This window comes from Silurus aristotelis, assembly GCF_946808225.1.
Source record: "Silurus aristotelis genome assembly, chromosome: 6".
NCBI classification, from domain to species: Eukaryota; Metazoa; Chordata; class Actinopteri; order Siluriformes; family Siluridae; genus Silurus; species Silurus aristotelis.
Genome location: NC_139579.1, coordinates 3,890,267 through 3,902,163, shown reverse-complemented (window position 1 = coordinate 3,902,163; position 11,897 = coordinate 3,890,267). Strand labels below are relative to the sequence as shown.

Below are 11,897 nucleotides of genomic sequence, written 5' to 3'. Positions count from 1 at the left end.
GAAGAAAATCGATTTTCATTTAGGTTTTGAAAGCCGAGATGAATCAGCAATGACTGTTACAGAGTGTTCCTGACTTCCTGAGAAATGATGCTGACTGAACTCCTTCAGAGAAACAGCGTCTCGCACAAGTTTAATGTGCTGAGAGAAGATCAGGACGGTGAGCCATTTACAGAAAATTGAGAGTCTTATGTATTGTTGATAAACTGGTTAATAAAGTAGGTTTTAGAGAGAGATGATAAAAAGAAGCTGAATAAATGCAATGCAAAGAGAACATTTAGACGTCTGTCTGTCTGTCTGTCTGTCTGTCTGTCTGTCTGTCTGTCTGTCTGTCTGTCTGTCTGTCTGTCTGTCAATCAACTTTTCTGTCTACCTGTCTGTTTGCCTTTCACACCTGTCTCTCTTTTTGCCTCCTTTGTCTGATTGTCTGCCTGATCTACCTGCCTGTCTATTTCTCTGTCTGATTATTTCTCTGTCTGATTATTTCTCTTTCAGTTTTTGACTTAATTCATCATTACACAAGATTCCATTATTTCACGTTGTGTTATTATTACATAATAGATTTGTCTCGATAGGTTTATTTCTAATCAGTGAGCCAGTGGTGACATTTAAAAAGGAAAAATTGAGGTGTCTCTCTATCTGTCTGCTTGCCTGTCACCTTTTCTGTCCTTCAGTCTGCCTGCCTTCCCACCGTTTGCTCCACCGTTCTCTTTGTCTGACTGTCAGGTTTTCTGTCTGTCTCTCTATCTGAAAGGACTATACATATATTGTATTATATGCATGTACTTAGTTACCTTCCACAATAATCTTGAAATCTTTAGGCTGTTCATGTGGAACCTTCAGCTAAACCAAGTGGTCTCCCATCAAAGAGAGCTCTGTCCAGAGGGTGGGTGTCCATCTCATTCAAACACTGGATTCATGTCCTGCATTGTGACTTTACCCACGTTATCATCCACATACCCTGTCTGTTCTTATAGGATGATGTACCTATAGTTTTGTTTTTGTTATTCTTGCAATCAATGCACAGTTTAGTCAATTCTCTCATTTTAGCTCAACCTTCGCCCTCCAACTGGTTCTAGTCAAGTCGAGTCAAAAAGCTTTTAGTGTCATTTCAACCATTTATATAGCTGACGCAGTGCACAGTGAAACGAGACAATGTTTCTTCTGAACCCTGGTGCTACATAAAACAACATAGATCTACTCCACACAACATGGAGCTACATACAGAGCTAAGGACTAATGTAAGTTCTCCTAGCCTAGTCCTAGCCTAGTGAAAGATTGTCCTGTGATATTTTCATATTGTTTCTGCAGTACTCAGTCACATCCATAAGTGATTTAAAGATTTGACAATGACCAGAATCAGCTTTATCTATGATACAAGTAACTGCAATGTATACAGGTTATTTAACACTTTATCCAAACTCTTGAGATTGTTTCCAAGTAGACAAAAGAGTTAAAATCAATTTTTTGGAAGTTTTCTGTATGTAAAACTCTCCATAAACTGACCAAGGCCTACATCATGAGAGTGTCAAGTGTACTTTAAAAAAATACAAACAAGGATGACCATTATATCGCAAAATTATAGATCACAGAGCTAAATTAGAAGTTACTTAGGAGCACTCCAACTGACTATATAAGACTGTAGAAAGGATATTACTCATAAACACACACTTTGCTGCTTAAGATATTTCTCACTCTCTGGGGTTTGTATAGTTTTAATGATTTATAAGCACACTTTTGGTGTTACCCAGATGGGTTACCTTGAATGGGTTCCCTTGATAAGGTTTCTCCTAAGGTTTTTTCCTCATACCATCTTAGGGAGATTTTCTTGCCTCGGTCGCCCCTGGTTTGCTCATCAGGGATAAATACACAAATTTAAATATAAGTGAACATTGATCTATAATTCTTACATTCTGTACAGCTGCTTTGAGTCAATGTCTATTGTTAAAAGCGCTATAGAAATAATTGAATGCTGGTGGAGAAGAGACGGGTTTATAAATTAAAAAGTGGGTGTTACAAAGCATGTTGAAGAGAATGCACAGTATAAAGACTATCCATAGAATGAGTTTTTGGGTGAGTTGTTCTGCTTGGGGTTGGTTTTACAACACCTGGAATCTAAAATCATTCTTTAACGTTTTTTAACCTCTTCAATTTTGTTGGTGATTTTAGTTGTTTTTGTTAGAGATAACAGTCCTACTTTATATGAACTAGAAAGTTTCATGAGAACCTTCGGAGAACCTCACTGTTTCACAATTATTGTAGAAGATGGTGGTTAGATTCTGGTTTCTCTCTCGCTGAGAGTGACAGAAACCCCAGGGCACATGAAGCGGCTTTAAATGGAGTTGTTTTGCACATCTATCTCAACCATCTCATTTCAAATTGAAATTTTAAGCCACGGAGGCGAACGCGGGCACCATATTGCCGTCTTAATGACACAATGTCTGTGCGTCTTTGAGAGGCTCAGGGAAAGAACAGATGGCCTGCATGAGAGATGTGGCAACAAACAGCAAGTGAAAATGTATGTATGCATGTGTGTGTGTGTGTGTGTGTGTGTGTGTGTGTGTGTGTGTGTGTGTGTGTGTGTCTGTGTGTGTGTGTGTTTGCCTCCTTCTCAAGTACTTCGTGAGGAAGTGTGACCACCTGCTGCTGAGTGTTTGACATCAGGCTAACCTGACTCTTCCACCAGCTGCCTCCCTCTGTGCCTGTTTTCCTTACACGCTTTTTTTATATTTACCCTCAGATCGACATTTTATTTGACGGACATCACCCCTCCCATACCCCCTCCTAAAAAAAATTAATCTGGAGAAGATGAGACACCTGGTGAGGAGACACAACATCTGCTGCATGTCCAAAATCAAATCCAGTTTTTTATTCCCTGTACAGTAAATACACAGTGCTTGCACATTTCGAACTGTAGATGGTGTTCCAGCACATTCCATCTGAACCAAATCAGTCACCTGAAATGCCCTTTGAAACTCCCACAATTCCAGAACTAATCCTCAAGCGATCCTAATTTTTAAACGGGTTTGCTAATCGCATTATGGGTGCCATCTTTATCCCTCCATGTTTTTTTAATCATTTTGACTTTTTTGTTCCGTCTTGTCTCTAATCTAAAATATTCTATTGTTTATACTGTAATTGGCTTATTCATAACTGTCTGAAGAAATAAATTCAATAGTTTGCAAGCAAGCAAGCAATACCTAGGAGCATGCTTTTATAGGAAAATAATAGATAGATGGCTGTATTCATCCCAGACGGAAATCCATGACACTTTTTAGTGTGATTCAGGTTTACCGGTTTACAGCAACATGCCAAAGGTCAAGTCAAGTCAAGTCAAGTGGCATTTATGGCATTTTAAACAGTAAATCAAAAAACATTCCTCCAGGACCGAGACATTACATAAAACTAAAGTATAAATAAACCCCAGATAACACAAAATTCTCTAAGCAAACAGACCTATACACAAGACATTATAATAAGTGCACACATTTGTAAACAACACAACAAATACATTTATGGCTCTTATCTTGAGTTACTTACAATTGTCTCATTTCATACAACTAAGCAGTTGAGAGATAAAGAACCAGCAGTGAAGTGGTGTGAAGTATTTGAGTAGATGTACTTTGTTCCTGTAAGTAATTTTTTGGCTACTTTCAATGTTTACTGAATATCAAAGTTATAAGCAACTTTTCTTTCTACTTAACTACATTTATGATGCAATAGATATAATTCTTACTTACCTTAAAACCTTAACCACTGAGCTACCACTTCCCACTACCCTCTCCTTTAGCCTAAGATCCTGCTTGAAGAATTGGGTAAAAAAAATGTTATGATTGCGTTTTTACCGTGATAAAGGAGAAAATTAGATGGTTTACTTAGTAGTATGTAGTTGTGTCAACGGGAATTCAGCTATTAATATCCCAGTAGTGGTTAGGATGCGGCGCTCTCACCGCTGCGGCCCGGGTTCGATCCCCGGTCAGGGAACCGACCCCAACCATTAGGGTTGCACAAGCCTTAGTGCCGATCCCAAGCCTGAAAAAATGGAGAGGGTTGCGTTAGGAAGCGTATCCAGCGTAAAAACATGCGCCAAATCAAACATGCGGATGGTCCGCTGTGGCGCCCCCTAATGGGAGAAGCCGAAAGAAAGTTAGTGAGCCAGAGCTCTAAACTTATACAAGAGAGTTAGGCAACCCTCTGCCCAATCAGGTTTGAAAACGCAACATCATTGCTAGAGAACAGATTCTATTGTTGCACCAAAACCTGTATTTGATGCTTGGCTAATATTGTCTCATATGGATAATTGAAGCAGATCCTTTTATTTTTTTTGCCTCTGAAATGATTCATTATTAAGTAAAATCAATCTGATGGACTAAAAAGTACCTGCAGAATGTAAATTCCGAATGATATATATGGAGAACACGTCATCGTCCTCCCTCCAGTATAATTCAATGTCGCTTTGGTTCTGCTCAAAGATCCATGATTTGTTATAACTGCTTTCTGTATATTCTCTGTGATGTGTTGTTGTTTTTTTTTTGTTTTTTTTACCACAGCAGTGTTAAAGGGCCAAAGGAGCTTTCGATCCACTACGAAATCTGAATACAGCCTGGAGCTGGGCATCACCTAGCAACAGCCTCCTACCTCAAGTAGAATACAAACCCTTGTGATAGTTTAACTGAAAGTTGTGGACACCACGGGGACGGTTGTCTGCTGCTTTTGTTGTTTTTTAATTTTTTTTTAATTCTATCATCTTTTTTAAAATCTAAGCCTGAAGTCGCAAACGAGTGCGGCGTGGGACAAGATTTAATTGGTGAATGCGGTTGGGGGCGGTAAAATAGAGTGTGTTGGAGCGCAAGACAAAGGTCACTTTGAGTGCTACAGTTATCATTGCAATATTAAAGAAAGAAACAAACACAACAAACCCTTGGCAAAAAAAGATATTGTCTCAGTTGATGTTCTATGTTCTGAAAAGGTCATTGTTTATGTCCATATTCATGATTTAGACAAAAATTTAAACTCAAATAAAGCGAAACACATTTGTTTATTTTCTGTTTCTTTTTCATTCATATTCAAAAGGGAAGTAAGTGGGAAAAAAAGCAGATTAGCAGAAAGAAGCTGTCAGTGCATTGAAAATAAAACTAGTTATACATATTAACTGCGGGATTTATTCGGGTGGGAGCAGGAAAAAACTTTTTTCTTTGGGAGGTATATGTTTTATAGATAAAAAAATTAAAAATGTGTCACCTGTCATCTAAAATGTGTCACCTGTTGTGAGGTGAGTTATTGGGAACAAAGCTGATCAGTATAGTGCAGTACAGAAACAAGTTTCCTCACCTGTTCATGATACAACCTTTATTTTTACACTGAGTATAAAATAAAAGGAAATAATTTTAATGTGAATCATGTAAATGATTACAAACATGATAGCTGTTCACAGAAGTGTTCTCTGGCTGTTCTACATAAGTTGTTATATGTGTAGACTAAACCGTACTGCATCAAATCTCTCTGGTGTTGAATTTGGTCCACACTGGTGTTCAGCTGGTCAAAAGCACACCTCAACAATAACATCTTGATAAGTTTGTTCTTTCAATCAGAGCCAACAGTCCTAACCTTTTAAAAATTTGACGGGGCTTCCGAGAGGTTTTTGGCAGGGTTTCCGAGAGGCCGCATTGTTCTCGGATCAATCAAACATCAAAGAAGCTCTTCCTTAACTCATTTTAGAGCAATGAGCTATTCCTGGGAATTTTGTTAGATTTGAGCTCAAGTCAAATTAACAATGTTTCGATCAGTCCCCAAACTGGCTGCGTGTATGCTGCGTTGCAATGGATACTACACCCTGTATGTGTATGTTTGTATGTTTGTATGTGTGTGTGTGTGTGTGTGTGTGTGTGTGTGTGTGTGTGTGTGTGTGCACTTGTTTCTGCTTATTAGCACCATTGTTAATGCACAAATTAGCTGCACTCGTGTTTCATCACAGATATCCTTCACTCTTCATGTGCACTTACTTCAGAAACTACACTGAGGAAAAAAAAATGTATTATTAAGAGAAAGAAAGAGAGGGAGAGAGAGAGAGAAAAAAAGAGAGATAGAGTGAGAGAGAGAGAGAGCCCAGACCTCTAGCTATTATGAGCTTCTAGCCTGTAGTATTGTTTAAATACAGTGGAATTTGCCAGAGACAGTTCTTGCTTCCTCGCTCTGTATAAGTGATTTGACATAAAATACAGACTATGAGGTAAAATGTCGATATTTTCATATTATTTTAATTTACATTCAAACCTTTAAGGGATTAAAATAGAAGGATACGCCTCCCAACGAAAAAAGTGGAATAACGAAGGTCCAGCGACTACACATGACCGAATTAGAAGTGATTATTTGCGATTTGTTATGAAGAAATGATTGGTTTAGAATAGGTCTGCTTTTTCTTCGGGATTAATCGGGATTCAAAAACTTATTATACATTTTCAGGTGTGTGTTATAGTCATTCCGCAATTTTAATACAAGTTTTACCAGAACAACAAAAAGAAAATGAGAGAATTAATTCTGCTTTCTATTCTGTGGTCAATGTGTGCCGGGTGTTTGGCTGATTTCTTTAAGCTCTAGGATGGTGTGATTGTCCGAATCTAAATGAGAGTTCTGGATTCCAGACGCACTGGAGCTCTCCCTTAAGACACTCTGTGGTTGATTATTAACTTCCACAACTCCATATCATATACACAACTCAATTATCCTGGTGAGAGATGGATGGCCTTAAGATATTACTGAAAATCAGGTAAAAGATACGGGTTATAAATAAATCGATGGCTTTTCAAATCCACTACGAAACAAGCGGTAAACACATTTCCATCCAGATGAACCTTGTCGAAGGTGTACAATTAATTAATTAACACAACATACAGTATTGGTTTGTATAATGTGTTTGAATACTAATAATAAGATAATAATACAAGTATGTCTTTAAATACTCAGACTTGGTTAAAAAAAAAAAAAGAGCGCCCTCACTGCTGAATTTTCTAAAGGGCTGAATGAGTTCACTTGGAAACTCACCAAGGCCAGTATTGACTTGATAATCAATTCACAGTGAATTTTTACTTTTACATAAGATTTAGTCTGGGGGAAAGATCCTGGATGCCAAGCTGATAATGCTAGCCTCAGTGTAATACCACAGTGATTAAGGTATATAAGAACCACACAAACGTGCTAGTGTGCAAATCACTGTTGTGTAAGCAGAATATTGGATGAGAATTTATGCATTTCGAGAAGGTAGGGGCGTTCCTTGGACTCATCTGGTCACATCACATTATAAGGAATAAAGGCGTATTGCTGCAGAACAAACAGTACAAAGCAGCACTGTGTCAAATTAACAAAGCAGAGCAGAAAAATATAGCCTGTGATATATACAGTAACCACAGATCTTCAGCCTGACTAAAAAGCCAAGACAGGTTTCTTTGCCTGAGAGAAAGATGTCCCTAAAAGTCCTCTATGGAAACTTTAACATGTTTCTCCGACCAATTCGGAAGGACACCATGCCATCTGCTACACTGTGCATCACTGACAAAGCATTCAGGTACTGGGTGCACCTTTAAGCCCCATGACTAAACATCACACCTGAATAACGTGATATACCCCATGTTATGTATTTCCAAAAAAGATTTTGGCAAAATGTAACCCGAGGGCGTGCAAAGCACAGCAACACCCACACACAATGTGTTTCTGAGTTGCTGTTTTTCAGTGTTGCAGTGTGGCGATCTGGACTGGAGAATTTGCTGTGTTTAGAGTTTTACACACAGTTGCACACGGGCAGCACTAAGTGCTTGTAATCTAGTTTGAATCCAACCACCTCCACATTCTATATAATTTTCAATTAACTCCACAGAGCACCAGCTTGCATCATCCTCTTTGGATTAACAATTAGGTGATTATTTGCCACAGTGGTTATTAAACAGGAAAAATGTTTTATAAAAATGCGAATTCAGATTTCTGACTAAATCCAGTAATCTATTTTTGTGTGTCAGGTCACGTCCTGTAGTTGTCATAACATAATGAATAGACAAGTGTCCAAAATTTAGGGTTACGAATGATGATGATGAGTGTGCTTCCATTAGAAAAGTGCTACCAGATCTTGAGGACCAACTAAGAGAGTCTCATTTGGCGTTTCTACCAATTGGCAATTCGGCTACTGAACAAGGACACTTGAGATAACCCACATATTCCTACCTCAGTAAAATAAAATCACTACATCTGATGTATAATATATATTTGCAAATAAACACTAAACCTTAAATGATGATGATGTCTGCATATTCTGATATGGAGCTTAATGTTGTCCTTATTATTCACCTTCATTAGCCAATGAGTGCAATTACAGAGCGCATTGCCGAACCTCATCACATTATCTTCTTACTGTAATCCCTGTAATTCTGTATATTGTTGTTCGAGCGACCGCCTGCATCTTGCTAATGATGACATTTCTATTTCATCTTTCACACAAAAAGTATATATATAAATATTTAATATAAATATCATCGCTTGAATAGTAATAATCAGTGTTGTGCTCGTTACAAAAAAAATGGTAACTAGTTACAGTTACTCGTTACTTCATTCAAAAAGTAACTTAGTAAGTTTGTCGATTATTACACCAAAAAGTAATGCGTTACTGTTAAAAGTAACTTTTTCGTTACTTTTTTAAAGAACCTTTTTAATGTTCCCATTAATGCCCTTTTATGCGTTATGATCTATACAAACACAAAACTGAATTAAACAAAAAGTCATTTTAAAACACTATTTTATTAAAGTCAGACCAGAACAAACTGAATATATCACAAGGATTTTGAAATAAATAACAAAACAAGCTGAATAATAGATTCACAATCAAAAACTAAAGTGGCTTCTGCTGTTGTGTTGAGCTCTTAAAAATGTTCCTTTTACAGCTGAAGTCTGAAAACTATCAACAATGTAGAACAGAACACCAGGTTAGCTTCTAGCTTCTAGCATGGGGTTCCTGGAGGTTGGTGTTTATCGCAGTAGATATGAGCTTCGAACCAGAAAAACTAGTTACTTGTAACACGTTACTGCCCAACACTGGTAATAATAATACAAATACATTTGATTTAAATGCGTTTTCAAAACACTCAAGGATACTACAATTGAGTGATAATGGAAAAAATAATAAATGAAAAATCCAATACAACAAACAACAGCATTTTACCTGTTAAAATTGCTGAGAAAAACCTAATCTAAGCAAATGAGTTTTAAGACATGATTTAAAAGTGGTGAAAACAGTCACTCATATAGATTTTGGAAGAACATTTCTAAATGAGGTGCAACTCAGCTAAATGTCCTCAACCCCATAGTGACTAATAGAACAGAAGGTACAACAAGGAAAACAGATGTAGAAGATCTGAAAGTAAGCTTCAGGATGCAAGTCAGAGAGATATGAGGGTGCAAGATCATGCAGAGATTTAAATGTGAAAAGCAGAATCTTGTATTCTACTTGATATTTCCCAAGAAGTCAGTGTAGATGATAGACAACAGGAAAGATATGTATGATGGATGAGGTTTTAGTAATTAAATTAAACAGCTGAGTTCTGGACCAACTAAAGTTGTATTATACCTTCTCAAGCATAGTCATAGAGTCATGCATATACAGGACAACAACTTTAGATAATGGTCTTTATAAACTGTTCATCATCAACAATGGTCTGGAGCACTGCTGTTGTAGCCTATTCTGCTCAAGGTTCGTTGTGTTTTTGATATGCCTTGCTGCTCAACATGGTTGTAAAGAGTGGTTATTTGAGCAACAGCAACCTTCTGAGGGAAGTGGTAGCTTAGTGGTTAATTCTGTGAGTTACTAATTGGAAGGTTGGGGGTTCGAGCCGCAGTAGCACCGAGCTGCTCTTGGGGTTCTTAAACAAAGGCCTTAACCCTTGTGTTTCAGGAGTGCTGTATCATGGCTATAACCAACTACCAAACATCAGTTGGATATGTGAGGAAAAATTTAACTTTGTTGTACTGTACATGTGACAGGTAAAAAAGCACCAGTCCGGCTGTTCTTCCTTGGACTCTCTGGCTGGATGTTTTTAGTTTTCTGCACCATTCTGTTTAAACTTTGAGGTCAGTAGATGGGTAGTTTGTAAAAGGTGTAAAACAGCTCGTCTGGTAATGTTAATGACACTACCAAACAAGGAGGCATGAACAGTTATGACTGCCTATGACATTTTCTGTGACAAATCTCATCTCTCTCTCTCTCTCTCTCTCTCTCTCTCTCTCTCTCTCTCTCTCTCTCTCTCTCTCTCTCTCTCTCTCTCTCTCTTTCTGTCATTCTTCTTTTTCACATTTCCCCTTGTAAATCTCTAATCTGAGATATCTCATCTATCCTGTTCCCCCTTTTCTATTTTCTTTCTCTGCTCTGTAACTCTGTTTTCTTGTTTCTCGCTTCACGCCTCCCATTTCTCATCATCCCTCCAGCTCCCCTTTACCATGATCCTGAGTGGTATGTTCCCAGCTACTACACACTCTTAGGTTTGCATCCCAGTCAATCAGACAGCCTGAGCAGTTCACACACACACACAGACACACACAGTGAGACACGCCGTCTCTGACAGCACCTCACGCTGCAGCATCGCTTCCTGACGGAAGGCGTGTGTGTGGCGGTCAGCGGGTGTGTGTGTCAGGATGAGCGGCAGCAGAGTCGTGCTGTGAGTGGATTCCCTCCCTGTACATCACATCACTGCGAGCTCAGCGCGATTCATCTTCCAGCCACATGTCTTCTCCACGATCCAGCAGCAGCAAGAGGAATTCCTGTAAGTGTCTTCTCCATATGACTTCTCTCTCAGTTCAACTTAGCTGTGTGTGTGTGTGTGTGTGTGTGTGTGTGTGTGTGTGTGTGTGTGTGTGTGTGTGTGTGTGTGTGTGTGTGTGTGTGTGTGGGTGTATGTGTGTGGGTGTGGGTGTGGGAGTGAACGTGGGCTTGTGTGCTGTCTGAACGCAGTAAAATGCTCTATGGGTGTGATTGATTTGTGTGTGTCTGTGTGTGTGTGTGTGTGTGTGTGCGTGTGTGTGTGTGTGTGTGTGTGTGTGTGTGTGTGTGTGTGTGTGTGTGTGTGTGTGTGTGTGTGTGTGTGTGTGGATGTGTGTGGATGGGTGTGTGTGAGCCACTTGTGATCAGAATTTCAGACTGTGATTTAAGAGCTACTTGTGATGCTTCGAACGTTCTGATCTCAGCAACATCACCACACACTCTGAGAAGTTTCATGTGTGTGCGCCAGCAGGTTTATGGAAAATAGAAGAACACAAGTAAACAGGTCTGATTGCCAGATAGTTGCTGTCTCATAATGGAGGTTTCAGTTGTGGAGTGAGCTTTCATGGAACCAGAACACCTAAGTTATGAATGTATACATAGTACAACTGTCATGACAACTAATGACAGGGTCTGAACTGATCCTCTTATGTGACTGGATAGAAGTTGTCATGACACTCCATGACAGGATGTTCACCACATGAAATACATCATGACAGGGTATGGTATAACATTCCAGTATACCTAGGAGTGATGTAAACAGTCATGACATCTTCATGACAATACAGCATGAGCCTGTGTAAACTGTCATGACAGGTTGTTACAGAACGTGACCCGACACTGATTTTATTGGATGTAAAGGGAAAACAGTTCGGAAGGTTAGGAGTTTGAGCCTTAGTATCATCAAGCTGCCACATTTGGGCCCTTGAGTGAGGCCCTTAACCCTCTTCCATAGGTGCTGTGTTATGGCTGACCCTACACTCTGACCCCAGCTACCTAACATCACTGAGACATGTGAAGAAATTATTTCACTATGCTATAATATACACCAATCAGTCATAACATTATGACTGGTGAAGTGAATAGCACTGATTATGTCTTCATCATG

General features: G+C 38.9%; 1 protein-coding gene across 2 annotated transcripts in view; it reads left to right on the top strand.

Annotated features, from left to right (window-relative positions):
• Nucleotides 1-2,062: 2,062 nt before the first annotated feature.
• Nucleotides 2,063-11,897, top strand: part of dtnbp1b (dystrobrevin binding protein 1b) — a 40,151-nt gene continuing 30,316 nt past the window's right edge. The window contains exons 1-3 of one of the 2 annotated variants that reach the window (XM_083544437.1): nucleotides 2,063-2,515; nucleotides 2,738-2,817; nucleotides 10,018-10,793. In XM_083544437.1, the coding sequence (XP_083400563.1) occupies nucleotides 10,754-10,793 (40 nt within the window). In that variant the 5' untranslated portion in view covers nucleotides 2,063-2,515; nucleotides 2,738-2,817; nucleotides 10,018-10,753. Of the gene's footprint in view, nucleotides 2,516-2,737; nucleotides 2,818-10,017; nucleotides 10,794-11,897 lie in introns of those variants that run through there. The other variant, XM_083544436.1, reaches the window with a different exon arrangement.